Source organism: Tachysurus vachellii, chromosome 8, assembly GCF_030014155.1.
Source record: "Tachysurus vachellii isolate PV-2020 chromosome 8, HZAU_Pvac_v1, whole genome shotgun sequence".
Classification (NCBI taxonomy): Eukaryota; Metazoa; Chordata; class Actinopteri; order Siluriformes; family Bagridae; genus Tachysurus; species Tachysurus vachellii.
Genome location: NC_083467.1, coordinates 4,774,056 through 4,793,329, shown reverse-complemented (window position 1 = coordinate 4,793,329; position 19,274 = coordinate 4,774,056). Strand labels below are relative to the sequence as shown.

Here is a 19,274-nt window from a genome sequence, read left to right as displayed (position 1 = left end):
TCCTTTGCCAGTGGAAGCCGCATTGTCATGATCCTGAAATTAGATACCACAGTTCTAATATAGGATGCCAAAGTACCCAGGTCAACAGGGGGATACTTAAAGGAGACACTTGAGCCAAACAACTTCAGCTCTGTCTTGTTTATCATTTTAATGGAGAAAATTCACTGCTATCCAAACTTTAATATCATTAAGACATTAAAGGAGATGCTCAATGTTGGAACCCTCCTTTCGTTTTACAGGTATGAAGATTTGGGTATCATCTACATAAGAGTGGAAGGAAATCCCATGGTGTCTAAGGATGGATCCCAGGGGAAGCAAATAAAGCGAAAAAAAAATGGCCCCAGAACCGAGCCCTGTGGAAGAATTCTAGACCACCTAGACCAGGGGTCGGCAACCCGCGGCTCCGGAGCCGCAAGTGGCTCTTTCATGCCTCTACTCCGTGTAGATTTGGAAAAGAATCTCCGTGTAGATTTTAAATCTCTCCGTGTAGATTTGGAAAAGAAATATTTAATTTAAATTTATTTTATTTTATTTAGTTAGTTTTTTTAAAAATGTAATTCTAAACTCTAAGATTATGATGCTCTTGTAACATTAAAATAAACCGTGTTTAATTTTTTTTTCGCTCAAAATATGAGTCATAACTGCCGACTTGCGAAATCCGACACACAGAAACAGACGCAGTTTTGGTTTGCTGCAGCTGGCAAGTTCAAATTTTGATGTCATACAGGGCTGTCAAGTGTCACGCATTGACTTGACAGTCACGCATTTCGGTCTTTTCTCACGCTCTCCCGCCACACATCGTATTTCTCACGCAGAAAAAACGTTTTGACTATTTATAATATTTAATATGCCGCAGCGCCCAAAATGCATCAGTCCGCACCGCTGTCTCTATGGAACCTGGCAGGAATCAAGCGCGTCTCAGTTCTTAGTCGAGCCTGACACCTTATCAGCCAATCAAAAAAAGAGGCTACACAACAGCCAATCAGAAAATAGCACTATCTTGGAAAGATTTAACGCAACAACCAATGAAAAAAATTGGGGTTGAACATTTTATTTGAAAGTAATCTTCAATTTTTTCATAAGGTTAGTTCAAACTGTTCAAAATATTTTTGTTTGCTTGCAGAAATAAGATTTCGTTTACTCGGTAGCAGTTCATTGCTCATAAATGCAACACACTACAGTTTTTTCTATACTTTCCATAAAGGTAAAAAACGATATATGCGGTGTTATCTTCATTTTAGATGTCAAAAGGGTTTTGTGGCTCCCTGTGTTTTTTTTTCTGTGGGAAACAGGTCCAAATGCTCCAACAGGTCCAACAGCTCTTTGAGTGTTTAGGGTTGCCGACCCCTGACCTCGACCCACAGGAAAAGTATTTGCTAAGTATGACAGCAGCAGCAGCAGCAGCAGCAGTAGTAGTAATGGCAATAGCAGTAATGGCAATAGCAGCAGTAGGTGTAAGCAGTGGCATTAATGGTGGTAGTAAAAGTAAATTACTGCCTGATTATCTATAATAATTTTTTAAATTACAGCTGAATGCATATCTGCATTTTGATATTAAAATACAGTATTTAAAACAGGAACCTACGTGTGTTTGGTTGTAACTGTACTTATATTTGTTGAAAGATCATGCTGTAATATATAGTCTGCCTGCCTCATCCTAACATTTTACTGGAACTTACTGTGAAGCACATCCTTCTTAGTATTTTGTGGGTGAGAACACACACACACACACACACACACAATGTGCAACGGTGTTTAGATCATGCTTTAAAGAAAACCGCACACAAACAGCATTTTTTCACTGGAAGACGTGAGAGAGCATTTGAGCGGAAACCCCTGGCCGCTGCTATAAAAGGTGCGCACCACTTTATTCTGAGACCCGCTTGTGCAGTTGACCAGAAAAGGTGAGAACTTCTTTATACATTGTCAGTAGTAAAGTTTCATTCTTCAGCTCCAGGCTGTTCAGGTTATACTATTTATACATTTTTATGTGTCCAAATAGCGCCACTGATGGTACATGCTGGAATAGATCAATTCATTTACCTGTCATTAAAATAAAGACTAAATTATTCTTATTCTTCAACCTTAACTGAATTAGTTGTAAACAAATGGCACGCGCGCGCGCACACACACAGACACACTCGCACGCGCGCACACACACGCGCACACACACACACACACACACGAAGAGACAGAATTAGGAAGTGAAAAATGACCCGACTGCAGCTTTTCTTTCATAAAACAGAACCACATGTAAATGTTTTTACATCTAAAATAGAATTTAATAATTTAAAAAGCAAAACGAGGTATTTTAGTGTCTCTAAATGAACAAGCTCGTTATAGTCTGCTGACGAATACACGTGAACATATGGGAAATTCCTGCATATTTCCTGGTCTTTAACAGAAGAAACCTTTTCTTGAAACCACGACGGAAAATAATCCAAGTTCTCTGCGTGGTGTTAGAATAACAGCCCCTGGTACAGTAGGCGACCTTTGGGGATTTTTACCACTTTGGAGTTTCCTTATCAGCTTAAAGACTCAAGTGTTTTTTCCAGGGTGAATGAAATAAAACAGCTGGCAGAACGTTAACACTTCAGTGAATTCTGTCGTCTCAGTGAGAGAATGATTGAGTTCTGGGGGATCCTTCTGACTCTCAGCTTGTTCCTACAGCACGGAGGTAAGATTTACTTTAATTACTGTGATCTAACTGCTATAAAAATGTTCATATAAAAGTGACAATAATGAAACCTGTTTCCTCAGTCAAAGGTCAGATCTAAGTAGAATGAACAGAAAGTGAATGTTAAATTCCTCATATATGTTTTTAGTTGTTGGGATTCATCTGAATTTAATTCCTTACATTTCTTTACTTAGATTAGATTTAATCTAATTTCAATTGTATTAAAATTTCTTCAATTTCTTCATAACCCATCTTCCTGTTTAATGATATGTTTTATACTTCTACTAATAATTATGACAATACTTCTTATTATTGCATTATTATTATTATTATTATTATTATTATTATTATTATTATTATTAAATGTGATTTTAAAGAGTAATATCACATTTAATAATAATAATTATTCCATGTATATTGTAGCTAGCTATCATTGCAATTTAGTCATAACAGCTTAACAAAAAAAATCAGCCTTGTGTTCAACTACATTTTATTTTAATACTCATTATTATCAACAACTAATTGACACTAGTGACTTACCCCATATAACTCCATTCTTTTACTCTGTTCTTCTTTGTTAGAGTCAGAAGAGCTGACTTTATTATACTAAATTATATATACAGTAGTTAAAATCTTAGAAAAAAAATGTGGATAAGTTTGGATCGATTATATGCAGTGCATTCATTTAGACCGACATTATGCCCTGTGTAATCTGTAAACAGCTATACATTTGATCATAAACTGTGCGGATGATAGATAGATAGATAGATAGATAGATAGATAGATAGATAGATAGATAGATAGATAGATAGTATAAATATAGAAAGTATAAATGGTATAATAGAAAGTATAAATGGTATAGATAGAAAGTATAAATGGTATAAATAATCAACTTCAGACAATAACAACAGAAAAAACATATTTAAATATGTATATTTTTCCCCAAAAAAATGAAATGAAATCGACATTCAGAATCCAGGCATGCACCCTCCCTACATTCATAATTTGTAAAAAAGGAATTAACAGCTAATTAAAAGCACTAAAATATTTATTAATCATCAACAATTTTTGTCAGTTTGGTGTTCTGGAGGACTTATGATGTAGTTTCATGACTACATGTTGACTGTTGTAATTTCTGTTGCTGTGTATTTTTATTTCCCTCACGACCATATAGATGTTACATCAGCAGTTGAATAAATTAAGAAAGCTTTACAGGATGTACAAGAAGTTGATGTCAGCAGACACACATTAGAGTAATATAAAAAAAAACAGGATAACGTGTTAAATGTGTTAAACACTGAGGGGCCATGTGGGCAGGGCCTGTAGATGATCAGAACTTAATACATAAAATGTATTATGTATTATTCAAGGAACCCTAAGACACAATTATTCACTGGGAAGAATCAGGTATGGCTTCCACTAGAAACTGTGAGACAAACTCAAAATTAAATTTGTTACAGTACAGAGAAACTCACACCGTCTTTGAACTGCCATTGCGTCAGTCAGCTTTGTGCTCAAGTCTTCATCAGTGAACAGCTGAAGAATTCAGCAGGAAGGAATTAGTATTCAGTCTGTAATGAACTCATAAATTAATCTGACCTGTTAGTTCCTAAGGAGCTTTTGGTTGCTTAATTCCATTCTATTACAAACTGTTGTAGAAAGGACATTATTTACATTTACATTATTTCCTCTCCAGTGTCACCCAAATGAGGATGAGGTTCCCTTCTGAATCTGGTTCCTCTCAAGGTTTCTTCATCATATCATCTCAGGGAGTTTTTCCTCACCACCATCACCTCAGGCTTGCAGATTAGGGATAAATGATAGAGATATAGAGTAAATACATTTTAACTTTAAAACTTTTATTCTGTTTCTATGCTTCTGTAAAGCCGCTTTGAGACAATGATAATTGTTAAAAGTGCTAAACAAATAAATTGAACTGAATTCATTTCTTATAATGCAGCTTAACAGCAATCAATATGTAGATTGATCCCTAATGAGCATGTCAGTTCTAAAGAAAAGTGTTTTAAATTAAATGACACCTGAGTGTGATTATGAGTCATGACTTTTACAACTTTAGGTACAAGTCTACAGTATACAGTTAAGAAAAGGCAGGGCAGAAATTATATATGGAAGGTGTGAATCTTGACTGTGCGTTTGGAACTATGTAGCACAGCAGAAAGGGACTCAGACGTTTAGAAACTCCAAGCAGAAGTATCAGAATGAATCATACAGACTGGAGGGGAAAAAAGAGGCACAGCAGGGTGATTTTACATCAAGCAGCAGTGACATACATACAACTCAACAAAGAGCGCAGACATGAGTGAAGAAGCTCTTCATAGGAAAAAGCTTGTGACTGTAGTGGTTACATATGTAGTCTTGTACATCATTACCAGAGTGAAACCGGAAAGACTCTTCCAAACCCTGTAGTGAACCTGAGGGGAAAATACTAACCAACCTTCAGTTATCAGTGTTAAAACTAGCAAGAATATCTTCCTCCAACACCCCACCCCATTCCTATATGAAACGTAATTGTAAATTAGCTCTCTTTTTCACCTTTAAGAGTACTTAATTAACTGTTGATCCAGTACATAACCTGTATATCAGAGAGTTTCAATATGTATGTAAATACAATCACTAATCTTTTCTCTCACTAGAGAGTTCCACAGTATTCCTCGTCTTCATGTGGAATAAATAAGTTAATTTTATTTTTGACAAAATTAATTAACGGCATATGTTTTTTTTATTAATAGATTTTTGTAATTATGTTCTTATAATCATGGTCATTAGTGATGCCATGTTCATGCACCAGCTTTTTTTTCAAAATGAAAATCAGGTCAGTTGACCAAATACATCTGGGACACTACCTACACACATTTATATTGAAATTATTAAAAACAACACCAGTATCTCTGCACCAGCGACTGTCCCAGCCACAGACCACAGGTTTCACTAAAACATGTATTTGGGCCAGATGAGTTTCCTGATTTAGATATTTGTAATCTAAAAGGTTTTAACGGCTTCAGCATAGTTCTTAAATTGGAATATAAAGGTAGTTCCTTATCTTTCAAAATAATTTCCAATGTCCATTTTTGTCTCTTTTGCACTATAATAATTTTACATCTGATATGATGACAGTTAGTAGATGGAGAAAAAGAAATCTATTTTATTGTGGTATATTATATTCATAGGTCTTCATATATCTGAAGAATCCTATCAATTATGAGATGCTACAAAGCAAACATTTATTGGACCTGTTCGAACAGTACTCTTAATAAATGCACTCAATTTGGTCTATCTATCTATCTATCTATCTATCTATCTATCTATCTATCTATCTATCTATCTATTAGAATATTCCCTCCTATTGTCAAACTTTCAACCAATAAATGATCGATGTAAACAGGGCATATCAAAGGCTTTTGTATAGGCTTATGTATATGTATAGGCTTGACAGAATTCTGATCTCTGGACCAAAAACTAAATATCTATATAGGTTTTATTAACTAGACATAGTTACAGCCCAATTTAGTCTGTGTGACTGGTGTAACTACAATATATTGATCAGAAATGAATGTTTTGGGCATTCTGATATTCTGATATTCAAAAATGCTTTGTGAATAACTTTTATCTTTACTAGGATCCTCTATTAAATTTAAATAGAAACGCCATTTAAAAGAATTTTCATTTCATACGGTCCAGAAACTTTTACATTATTAAGGGGCATTGTTTAAATATGATAAGTATTAGATTAGCTTAGGTTAGATTAGATTAAAATGTATTGTCATTATACATATACAAGTACAAAGCAAAGAAAAAGTATACTTTTTTATTTATCAGTACTTCTTTTGGTTTAATTTCTTTCCTGCTCTTTTTTTTAACCACCCAGTCTACATGCATCTTCTTCCCTGTTCTTTTATTATTTTTCAGGCTGTACGAACACAAAGCAGCTAGAGATCAGTGCAGGTCACGTGTTTATCCTTAACTGTTACTTGTTTCATGAAGATGAAGAGGTAAGTGTGAACTGGACTCGAGACATGGAACAGGATTGGGATGCAGGGATAAAGGTCATAGATCAAGCACTGTGGTTCCTCCCTGCACAAGAGTCACACAGCGGGAACTACTCATGTTATTACAGGTATGACATCATCTCATGATAGCCATCATATAAAATATGTGTCTGTGTATGTGTGTGTGTGTCTGTGTCTTTACTAAACAGGTGTATTACTCACAAACTCAATGAGACTAATGATCTAATACATAAAATGGAGACCTTTAGAACTGTCTATGTTTTAGACGCCATTGAACCACAGATGATGTGTCTTTTTCCTCTGTTTTTTTGTAGTTTGCCCTTTAAAGAAAATAGAGGGACTTTTTTGGTGTGTGTTTAGCTACTGTATGTGTAGAAGAACAATGCTATTTCATTACATATATTGTACCACTCGAGTTGTCTTTTTTTAGCATAGTCCACTTGTACGAAAGCTGTCGTCAGAGCACAGGGTCAGTGTAACCGGGCCTGACAGCATCAGGTTGAATTTCCAACCTCTAATCCTTAGGTCATCACTGTCTCAGTGATTAAAACTGTGGACTTTTCCACTTCCCACTTCCATTTATCCTCTGATTTAATAGATTTTTTTTTAAACCCTAAAACACATGTAAATTTTTGAATGTAGTTAAACCTTTAAGTGTTCAACAAAACCCCATTTGCAATGTATACCAAAATGCTGTGAAGGAAGCAGGACATGAGCACAAAAACTCAGCATGGCAAGTAAAAATTTTTAGGAAAACGTATAAAAAACCTATTAAAGACAATAATATAGTTCCAAAACAGAAATCTAATAGAACTTACCAAGGCTCTCAATCTCAATGGATTTTGAGAATCAACAAGACTTCGCAGTGACACTAAACCATAACAGCATAAACTGAGTGCAAGGTGTGATAAGAAGAGGAATTTGTGACCTGAACTGAGTTTTCTGAGCAAATCTTAGAAAAACTCAATCGTCAAATATACAACACAGTGTACAAATGAAATTGTGTTTAGCATTTCAATTAATCAGACATGTTCTTCCTCTCTCCTAATCACAGTAACATAGATGGACCTTCAGAGATCCATTTTTCCATTTCTGTAGCCAAGCACGAATGTCCCCCAGTGACCAAGTCTGTGTATCTGAAAAAGAGCAGAAATGAACATCTTGATTGTGACAGTGAAGTCAGGGAGAAAATTTCCAATTCATCTTCCATCGTGAGCTGGACCTGGATGAAGGTATCTTGCAAAAGTTGTCGAATGAGAAATTCACTGGGTAAAGAATGACATTCTGCATCAAGGAGTAGCCAATGTTCAGTTACTTTGTTTATGTTCATACACTCAAGAGTGTCCCAGAAACCTAAGCTTTCTGATTATACTTGGCCACAGAAAAAAAACAGAAAATATATGTAGTATTTTAACCAACACAAGTCATTAAATATTAGCAATATAAACACACAAAAATATCTTTATTTTTCTTTCACAAAGGTCTGAACAGGTGAGAGTGGAAATAAAAGATGGAGAAAAAATCTATTTTATTGTGGTATATTATATTCATAGGTCTTCTACAAAGCAAACATTTATTGGACCTGTTCAAACAGTACTTGATACTTAACAGTACTTAATAAATGCACTCAATTTGGTCAGTACACCTACATGCTCCTGTATCCACTCCCCAGATGATCTCTGGTCAGCTGTAGACTCATGGACTGATAAATCATTCGTATGCAGATGGGCTGCAGTCAGTATTTATAAACCTGTAAGAGAAATAAAAGGGATAATGAGTGAAACTAAAAAGTTGGTGTATGTAATAAACTGAGCTCATGCTCATATATACTGTACAGTGCTCAGCGTAAATGATTAAAAGCACCCCCTTTAAAAAGTAACATTTTAAACAATATCTCATTGAACACAAAACAATTGTCTAAAATGTTGACAAGACTAAGTTTAATAGTTTAATCTGTTTAACTTATAACATGAAAGTAAAGTTCATTCATTCATTCATTCATTCATTCATTTTCTACCGCTTATCCGAACTATTCTCGGGTCACGGGAGCCTGTGCCTATCTTAGGCATTATTGGCATCAAGGCAGGATACACCCTGGACGGAGTGCCAACCCATCGCAGGGCACACACACACACACACAATCTCATTCACACACTACGGACAATTTTCCAGAGATGCCAATCAACCTACCATGCATGTCTTTGGACCAGGGGAGGAAACCGGTGTACCCGGAGGAAACCCCCGAGGCATGGGGAGAACATGCAAACTCTGCACACACAAGGTGGAGGCGGGAATTGAACCCCCAACCCTGGAGGCGTGAGGCGAACGTGATAACCACTAAGCCACCGTGCCCCCCCAAAGTAAAGTTATAAATTTAATTTAAAATACACATTTTTCAGTTTAACTCAAATTAGGGTGATGCAAAAATGAGTACACTCCACAAGTAGACTACATCTAATACTTTGTATGGTTGGATGGAGAGTGATGCTCAACTTTTCTCTTCAGAATTCCCCATAGGTGTTCAATTGGGTTCAGCTCAGGAGACATACTTGGCCACTGAATCACTTTTACCCTGTTCTTCTTCAGAAATCCAACAGTGGCCTTAGACGTGTGTTTAGGATCATTGTCATGTTGGAAAAGTGCACGACGACCAAGGGCATGGAGTGATGGTAGCATCTTCTCTTTCAGTATAGAGCAGTACTGTACATCTATGAATTCATGATGCCATCAGTAAAATGCAGCTCCCCGACACCAGCAGCACTCATGCAGCCCCATATAAGGATACTGCCACCACCATGTTTCACTGTAGGCACCATGCATTTTTCTTTGTATTCCTCACCTTTGCAACGCCATTCAGTTTTGAAGCCATCAGTTCAAAAACATTTATCTTGGTCTCATCACTCCAGAGTATAGAGTCCCAGTAGTCTTCATCTTTGTCAGCACGGGCCTTGGCAAACTCTAGGTGAGCTATTTTGTGCCTGGCCTTTAGGAGAGGTTTCTTTTGTGGACAGCACCCATGCAGGGCATTCCTGTGCAGTGTACGCCATATTGTGTCACAGGAAATAGTCTTCCCAGTTTGGCTTTCTACTTCTTTAGATAACTGCAGTGAAATTGCATGCTGATTTTCTTCAACCCTTCTCATCAGAAGACACTCCTCTCAAGGTGTTAACTTCCCTGGATGATGATCTTCTTGTAGCCTTCACCTTTCTGGTGTAGAGAAATTATTTTCTTTCTCAGGTCTTGTGACATTTCTCTTCCATTTGGTGCCATTGCTGAAATGGGATGTAGCCTAACACCCTTTTATAGTCAACTGTCTGCTGGACACCTGTGTAATAAATAATTAGACTCACCTGTGATTGAATTCTTGTTAAATTAGACATTTGTAGTCTAAAATTTTGCTTTGCACCAGACATTTTCAGTGGGCTGTACTCATTTTTGCATCACCCTAATTTGAGTTAAACTGAAAAATGTGTATTTTAAATTCAATTATTAACTTTATTTTCATGTTATAAGTTAAACATATAAGATGTTATATTAAATTTCTCAACATTTTTGACAGTTGTTTTATGTTCATTGAGATATTGTTTAAAATGTTACTTTTTAAAGGGGGTGTACTCATTTACGCTGAGCACTGTGTGTGTGTGTGTGTATATATACACACGTATATATATATATATATATATATATATATATATATATATATATATATATATATATATATATATATATATATATATGTATATGTATGTATATGTATATTATTAAGAATATTTTTTATGCTTAATAGGATTGCAGACCTCTCCAAAATGCAAAATCTCACAAGATTAAGTTCCACCCCTTTTTGGAGGAACATGAAGGAGTGTATACCTGCATAATGAACTTCACCTTTAATGGAACTTCATATACTGTTGCTAAGAGCATACAAACCATGCTCTATGAACCAGGTAAATACACACACACACACACACACACACACACACACACACACACACATTAGATTGTGCCATTAACTAAAAAATACCAGAGTGAATATAAAAGCACTTTTCCTGTAAACGTATTGAGCAAAAGACTAGCTTGCACATAAAAGAAAACTTCACACTTCTTGTAATTCGATTGCATGCTGTGACCTCTTTTACACCCTGTACCATCAATGCTGTGTAAACAGGTCCTGTTCCACAGAAGCCCAGAGTCATAAAACCACGACAGGAAACTCTTGCTGTAAAACTGGGTGAGTGTGAAGAAAGATTTTACCTTTAATGAATAAGATATTAATGACATCTTGAGAGCAGTGCAGGAGTGCCATTACTTAGTAGCAAGAGCAGTACTGACAAAACTGCTTGTTTTAAAGACCATGCTTATTTTTCTTATATTCCATATTGGAGATTTCTTTTTTCATTTCAAAATTTTTTTTTTCATTTTAAAGTTGTATTCGAAAGTTATATCTCAAGTTTTTTATACCTCAAAAGATTAACCCCAAAGGTTTAATGCAAAGTTTTACCTAAACAGTTTCACCCCAAAACGTTTTACCCCAAAGTTTTACCTCAACAGTTTCACCCCAAAAGTTTTACCCCAAAGTTTTACCTCAACAGTTTCACCCCAAAAGTTTTACCCCAAAGTTTTACCTCAACAGTTTCACCTCAAAAGATTAACTCCAAAGTTTTACGTCAAACGTTTTACATCAATATTACCTCAACACCCCAAAATTTTACCTGAAAGTTTTCTTCAAAAGTTTTATTGCAAAATATTACCTCAACAGTTTCAATTTATTTTTCATTTAAAAGTTAAAATTTTGCGCAAAGGTTTTAACCCAAAGTTTTACATCAAAATTTTTACCTCAAAATTTTTAAACCAAAATTTTACCTGAAAGTTTACTACAAATGTTTTAATGCAAAGTTTTACCTAAACAGTTTCACCCATAAAGTTTTACCCCAAAATTTTACCTCAACAGATTCACCTCAAAAGATTAAGTCCAAAGTTTTACCTCAAACGTTTTGTCAATATTACCTCAACACCCCAAAACTTTACCTGAAAGTTTTCTTCAAAAGTTTTAATGCAAAGTTTTACCCCAAATGTTTTACCCCTAGGTTTTACCCCAAAGTTTTACAAAAAAATTTTACCCCAAAGATTTACCTCAACAGATTCACCTCAAAAGATTAACTCCAAAGTTTTACATCAAATGTTTTACTCCAGAAAATGATTTCTGTGCATCTGTATGAAGAAATTAGTGCATGTGCTGGAAATACCCAAATAAAATCAGGATTAGATGTACCTGGGGAGTATAGAATAGTGTTACTGTTCCAACAAGCACATTAAAACTGCTTTTTTTTAATGATTGCTGGGAAAAGCACCTTGGCTCTGTTTTATAGTTCAAGTTAAATAATTATTATTGTTGTTGTTATAATGATTCCGTTTCTTTGCACTGCTGTTACCTTGTTACCTCAGTTGAAGTATTCATGTTTGTTAATGCAGGTTCAAAGCAGGTGTTAAATTGCAAAGTGTTTGTTGGTCTCGGATCCTGTCAGAAAGATCGTGTAGAAATCATCAGTCCGTACTGGCTGCTGAATGGCAGCTTTGTTGAAAACAATCCATACCTAAGTTCTGTTGAACAGTAAGTATGAAAGTGTGTGTGCTGCGTATCATACATGAACTGAATACATAAAATCATAATGTGTGTTAGAATGAGATGTTCATTTTGTTTGCTTTTAGCTGTACAACAGAAAACAATGTGGAGTATCGCCACAGCAATCTGTCCATTTCTAAAGTTCAGAAAGAATTCTTCAACATCCCTTTTCAGTGCATATTCCATGGCTCTTATGGTTATGACAGTGGCACGATTATACTTATTCCGGGTGAGTTCTTACACACACTATATGACACACTTCACTTCACACATACACACAAGCCTGTTTTACCAAGTGCCCATGTAAAATGTTGGGAAATCTCAACACAATGACAGCAGAAAATCTACAATCCAGTGTGTTTATGAAAACGTTCACTTAGTTACAATCCCAGCATCTGTCACATCTCAGAAAGAATCCATAGACAGAAGACAGATTAAAGTAAAATCTAAAGTGTGTTACTGAGGCACTGAGCCTCATGTGTCTTTATAGATTCTACAAGTGTCTGGAACTATACAGTATAAGATATTCACTTATCTAAAAGAAAGCTACTGTATACATCACATCACTCCAGATTGTCCTGTACTGTATGTCTTCAGTGGGTTGAGATCTGGAGGGTGTGAAGGCCATAACATACGCTCATCAGGATAGAAATGTAATAAGTTTGATGAACGTTTTTGCATTCACTGTGTTCCCGCGTCCCGTGAGGTTTGGGGTTTAATCATTTTGCTGGCTTACTCTCATTTGACTCGTTTTAGATTTGATTTAATTTACATCTTTGACCTCTGCACTTTTGTACTGCTTCGATTTATGTTTTGCTGTGTGCTTTAGTTTGTGTCCTCTCTCTCTCTCTCTCTCTCTCTCTCTCTCTCTCTCTCTCTCTCTCTCTCTCTCTCTGTTCACTTCTTCAGTGTTAAGCCATTTTTTGAAAACTTTGTCCATTTCTCCTCTTGTCCTTTTCTTTCTGTTCCTCCTGACAAATTGGATCATGCTTTTGTCTTGTTAAGTCCAAGCTATGTTATTTCTTCTTTTTTTCTTTTCTTCATTTCTACTTCTTCTTTTTTGTTTGTTTTCCACAATCCATTCTGATGCATATAACGTGAACGTATATTTGCGTTTATAATCAAAAGCTGAGAAAAACCTATTAATTAGCTAGCTGGTGGAATGCATTTCTCACCTCTCTGTGGAAGTGATTTGGACCAAAGAGTTGCTCCTAGTGACAAAACTCTAAGAATATTCTTAGAAATGTGCGTTAGAATTAAAAAATAAAGAGAAGATCCTAGTATAATTTAGTTGTTTATCTAGTATAAACATCTCAGAAACAGAGCTGAAATGCCATGGCAGCAGAAATGATATAGTTTTTCTGCACTGTGTCAGAGATGTTTACATTTACATTACATTTATTACATTAATAACATACAGATGTTAGAACATCTCTAATATGATCGTTCACAAACGTAATCCCTACACAGTATAGACTCAAATATCTGAACATAGAGACAAAGTGAAGGTTTATAATAGACCAGGTTTTATAAAGTGCTCCTAATTTTTTTTAATGGACAACCAATCACAGTCTTCAAAAGAATGTGTCATACCTAGTACCGAGTTAAGCCTCCTCTCTAAGATAAAAGTTGTTGTATTTTCCTTGTTCAGAGTTGCTCTGTGATTGGTCCTGAATCACTCTGAAGATAAGATTCCTAGTTAGACATTTTTAAGCTAAATTAGGAGCTCTCTGAGATTCTTTAAGAATACGGGCACTGGTGTGCCAATACTTATGGAAGAAAACTTTAAACATCCATTCTGATTTTCATGTTGATCAGTCCATTTCCCTCATCAGATGTTAACTCAGATGTTTTCTTCATAACAGCCAGTGAGAGTGAGCTCTATGTCCCATTGGCAGTATTCACAGCTTTTGCACTAGTAGCACTGGGAGTCCTGGTGTTTTATCAGTTTAAAGTGGACCTGGTGCTCGCTTACAGGAGCCTCAGCCCTTGTTTGAAAGAACAGAATGGTGAGTACAATTGTATTGTAAATTGTACAATTGTAAACGTATGTTTTCAGTACTCCAGTGTGACAAATCCAAAAAATCCAATAAATTAACAAACATGCCAATATTGCTTATTATATGTTCTATAATCTTCCAGGGTTTATAAACAGCATTTTTAAAAATTGTTTATTGCTCTATTTGACCTGACAGATGGGAAACTGTATGATGCCTACGTCAGTTACCTGTACGCTGATGATCACAGAGTTTCTTTTGCAACAACCTTTGCCCTACATGTCCTTCCAGAGGTTCTGGAGGATCGCTTTGGCTATAAATTGTTCATTAGTGATCGCGATACAGACCCAGGCACAGGTACATCTACAGTCATTCATTTAAAAAAAAATTGCATTGTTCATTTTACAAACACAGCGATAGTGATTGAGACAGTTCACGCAGACGTCTGTTAAAACAGTCGACCACGATACACGTGCTGCACAATAACACAAACTTGTAGTGTGTTATAGTAATGTAACTCTGAATACAAAAAGAGAACATCACAACACACTACACACAATACACTACACGTTCACGGACGGAAAGACCCAAGAGTGTTTCTGCATTGTCGATCGTACGTTCTCACAACTGTCACTTTCAGCTTCTCATCACACGTACTGTACATGCACAGGTACCTATATAATTTCCCCAAAAATCCTGCATTTAACAGTAATAACTTCACAGATGACAGAATTAATAACAGCACAGCGAAAATAAATTTAAGTTCACTACATCAAATTCTCAAAGATCTCAAAGGTAGAAACAAATGTGGTCACAACACAAAAACACAAATAAATGTAAATGTAAGTCCCTTTTATTTAATTCCTTAAGTCACTTTTATTTAATTTCCTTTCCAGCGATCCCTGATGCCATATCTGAAACAGTCGGGAAGAGTCGCCGGCTAATCATTGTTCTTACACCCGAGGCTTTCACAAAAACCTCAGAGAATAAAGTAGGACTTTTACAGAAAATGCCACCTGAGCACCTCAGTCTAAACAACAACATAACAACATCTCAGCTAAACTGGGGTCCTTACGAGTGCTGGGTGGGTCTGTATGATGCCTTGGTAAAAGAGTGTCTGCAGGTCATCCTGGTGCAGGTGGGAGGGGATGTGGATGAGGCTCTGCTCCCTGAATCCCTGCGCTATGTTAAGCAGACTCAGGGCATACTCAAGTGGAAGCAGCACTACACTATTAATCCTAATGAAAGATTCTGGAAGCAGCTGCGTTATCGAATGCCACCAGTGCCAAAAGCCAGACGTGGTTTTATGGTTTAAAGCTGTTGTATTCAGTTTTTGTTTTGACTTTTTTTAGTCTGCTATGACAGAAACCAAACAGGAAGTCGTCTCAGACCAAGGATTATTCACCCTCTTCCACATAATGAACAGTTTGTCAGATCGTCCCACTCAGAGAGGACATGGATGGCTGTGATATCACCAGGATTCAAACCTGTTACCTCTTGCACTATTCTGTTGTTATTCTACATTTGCAGGTATGCATCAACAAAGCGACCGGATGTCGCTCTGACATTTATACACAGACACCAAATTTCCCTCCAGAATGTTTTATTGTAGCTGGGAGTATAAACGGTATTATTAAGGCAACCAGCAGTAGGATAGGAACGCCTACTGTTAACTTCAAAGTACCGCGACTGGAGACTGGCAGAGAAAAAATCCCTGTATGTGTGAATATAGTTTAACTTGAAAACCCTACGAAGAAGAAATAGGAAGTGATAAAGGCATGTTTACTGGTACCACTTCCAATATTCCAGCAGTTTCAGTGAACAAAATCATCATCATCATCATCATCATCAATGTACACTATTTATGACACATGGAATTTAACATGGAAGATGCTGGTCTGTGTCTGTGGTATTCAGCTTCTGTGTTTCATTCAGAACTAGTTGAATAGGTTTTGGTTCTGGTTCAGGATTTTTTATTCAAAATTACCAGGTGAAGCCAGTATGTAAATAAGTACTTTGAAAGCAGGACAAAGAGACTTAAATTATATTCCTGACTCTGTCCACATGAAGGCACCAGAGAGCAAGTACACCTCAACTTCTCACATCGGATTGTTTATTAATATTTTTCAGATGTAGATGCACATCTGTTTTTTTTTGTTTGTATATAAGAATTTAATATTAAATGTTTGATTTATTTACAGAAATTTATTCTAAGTTTTTAAATCTAATATTTTCTCTTAACTTTTTCTAAATGAATTTCTATATTTCTGCCTTTATTTAAGATTCAAGAGCATAAACAGCTGGTATCCTAACCAGCACCAACCCACAACTAGTTACCTAGAATTAACTAGGAGGAGGGTGAGTTTTTTTTTTTTTACTCATAACTCTGCAGCTGTCTCTGGAAATAGAGAAGGAAATTCCTGTAGACACCTGGGTACAAGAAGAATCTTATTTTTATTTAATACAATAATACAATCAATTCGAAAATTATCAGTCCTATGTTATAATTGTGTACATAAAAAATCCTTATGTACAATTTATAATAGGTTACAATCATGTAAGTTCTAAGTGGATAGATAGATAGATAGATAGATAGATAGATAGATAGATAGATAGATAGATCGATCCTGTTTTGTGACTTCAGGTAGATTTCAGATAGAAATGTCTGTGCTATGCTTAACATGCGTAAATAGAGTTAAATGTCAACATCACGAGAGCTGGAGACTGAAGGAACAGGCATCATGTAGCGCACCTGCTTCCAGAAACAAGAGGAGGGGCAAGTTGCTCGGCTATTCCGCTCGTCCCACCTTAGGGGCGGAGTCTTCTGGAGGAGATGCTGCAGCCCCAGGGGCAGATGGGAATACTCCTTCATGTCGTCCAATTGAATTAGAATCACTCTGAGCTCCTGCTCAACCAGCACCCGGTGCAGTCCCACATGCCAGTCATAACACAGGGAGGCTGTGGCACCTTGATGGTGACTACTTCCTGGCAACACAGCTATGAGTCTGCGGCTCAGCTGCATTCTCGGCTCAATAAACGCTGTGCAATCTGGTGGTGGTAGATACATTTCTGGGTTAGTTTGTTTATTTAGACCTGTAGTTGCATTATTTGACTATCCCCCCCACAGGCATCCAGTGTGAAAAGCCACAAAAGGCCAACAAACTAAAACTTTTTTTTTTTTTTTAAAAAAAGCTTGGCAAAAAATCTGGACCAATGACTTTATATACCATGATTCACTTCATTTTAACTCCTCCCATTTCCACAGCAGTGAATTGAGACCTAGTAACGTTTAAGTAAATAAACATTTTCAGGCACAGAGATCTGTTGTTTTTGACCTTTGTATCACACTTAATTCCTTATGTTAGATGTGTATCACAGGAGCTATTAGAGAACTATTAAAAGTGAATGTTGGGCTTACGTTAAGTTAAATGTCAGATAATGTTAGTGTAACCCATCATCCCACAAGGGGATGAGGAGAATCTTAAAAGTAAGAGTAACCACTACAGTGCGTTACTTTGAAAATATGACAAGGTTTATTTTACAGCATTTACAAGTAGCATCACAAAGAATCAAAAATGGCAAAAAGATTATACAAAAACAAAAAAGAAAGAAAAAAAGAACTCTCTTGTAACCATTACAGACAACAGGGTTCCTAATCCTATCTAATGGTAGTTGCTGCTCTTCAAATCATAACCTCAAACCACAACAAGTTGTTTCCCCCCCACATTAACAGAGTACACCACATATATAAGGTAAAGGAAACCCCACGGTCATTAGTTGGTCCAAGATACATGAAACAAACAAGAAAACAAATGACCAAACAAAACACCCTCTCCAGAATAAATCACTTTGCCACTTCAAAATACCAGACCCAATGCAACATTTAAAGTCCTTTGTCAAGCAACCATTAAGCCATCAATGCTTTCAATAAAAGTAAACGGCAATCATGCATCATCTGTACTCTTAAATCTATCTGTTTAATTCTCAAAGGCACCACTCAACTCCCATGAGGACACTTTACAATTCAGTTCTAGGCTGCTATACTGTTCATGTACTGTACTGTTCAAAAATAACAAACAGCTTTTCTTAGCACATGGTACACAAAGAGGAAGTTACCGAGATTGACTTCCTTTTATACTCTCTTGACTCCTGGGATTTGTAGTCCACCCAATTTGTAGTCCTACAACTTCTACCCCAATACATTAGCTAGCTACAAGCAGATGCTCAGTCACTCATGACCAGTGTATAAAAAGGTGGATGTCAAGACAGAGACAAAAGTGAATCCAATGTCTCAGGTTTCTTTTTTTCTGTCTTGAGGGCAATTTGTTACCCTACACATTACCATGTTAGTGAATAAAGACTGAACAAATCCTTTATTGTAATTCTTTTTTGTTTTAATTTGGGTGTCATGCACACACTAACCTAAAGCTTTTGATAGCTGATTACATGATTTACTGCTTATATCATACTGAGTTATTAGTGTAAAACTGGATGAGGAATGTGGGACATTTTGGCTTTTGAAGATATACGTATATAGAGTATCAGATTAAATAAATATACTCTACATATTAGCAAAGTCTCAGTGTACAATATTATCAATGATTATTTTTATAAATGTAGGCTATAGATAATGTAATTCTACTGCACCTTCACCCGGTAGGTCGTCTCTGCCTTCAATGTAGAGTTTAAAGCCGCAGTCCTTCTCCAGTACAGCTGGCAAAATTTTGTTGACAAAATAATCAGCTTTCGATCCTGTTATCTCATCTACATTATCCTTCTGGTAGATCACATATGCATCATATACTTTGCCATCTAAAGAAGCACATGAAGCAATTAAACCTTTCTGTGAAACTCAAGGGATCTTCGCATCACACATTATCACTGATATAAGTATGTGTTTTTTTTACTGAGTCAGAGTTACAATGAACATGTCATTAGTAATGTTGTGGTGG

General features: G+C 36.2%; 2 protein-coding genes across 5 annotated transcripts in view; one reads left to right on the top strand and one right to left on the bottom strand.

The window, feature by feature from the left end:
- The first annotated feature begins 1,876 nt into the window (after window positions 1–1,876).
- LOC132849867 (interleukin-1 receptor type 1) lies at window positions 1,877–18,696 on the top strand. 3 transcript variants are annotated; one of them, XM_060875804.1, is made up of 11 exons: window positions 1,877–1,904; window positions 2,556–2,677; window positions 6,605–6,812; window positions 7,760–7,937; window positions 10,493–10,649; window positions 10,871–10,933; window positions 12,175–12,313; window positions 12,412–12,554; window positions 14,191–14,334; window positions 14,521–14,679; window positions 15,219–18,696. In XM_060875804.1, the coding sequence occupies exons 2-11, from the start codon at window positions 2,623–2,625 to the stop codon at window positions 15,635–15,637; spliced, it is 1,665 nt and encodes a 554-aa protein (XP_060731787.1). In that variant the 5' UTR covers window positions 1,877–1,904; window positions 2,556–2,622; the 3' UTR covers window positions 15,638–18,696. The 3 variants fall into 3 exon arrangements, with proteins under 3 accessions (XP_060731787.1, XP_060731786.1, XP_060731788.1); XM_060875805.1 differs by lacking the exon at window positions 1,877–1,904 and adding an exon at window positions 2,235–2,253; XM_060875803.1 differs by lacking the exon at window positions 1,877–1,904 and having other exon boundaries at window positions 2,200–2,677.
- The window catches only part of il1rl1 (interleukin 1 receptor-like 1), a 35,862-nt gene continuing 33,486 nt past the window's right edge, over window positions 16,899–19,274 (bottom strand). For both annotated transcript variants that reach the window (XM_060875806.1, XM_060875807.1), the window contains 2 exons: window positions 18,970–19,134; window positions 16,899–17,370 (listed from right to left, as the gene is read on the bottom strand). In XM_060875806.1, coding sequence (XP_060731789.1) covers window positions 17,018–17,370; window positions 18,970–19,134 — 518 coding nt within the window. In that variant the 3' untranslated portion in view covers window positions 16,899–17,017. The remainder of the gene's footprint in view (window positions 17,371–18,969; window positions 19,135–19,274) is intronic.

Bases quoted from the DNA above. Each gene is read 5' to 3' on its own strand.
- LOC132849867 (XM_060875804.1), top strand. From the start codon at position 2,623: ATGATTGAGTTCTGGGGGATCCTTCTGACTCTCAGCTTGTTCCTACAG. The intron at 6,813-7,759 runs GTATGACATCAT...TCCTAATCACAG, and splicing joins AACTACTCATGTTATTACAG to TAACATAGATGGACCTTCAG. The intron at 12,314-12,411 runs GTAAGTATGAAA...GTTTGCTTTTAG, and splicing joins TACCTAAGTTCTGTTGAACA to CTGTACAACAGAAAACAATG.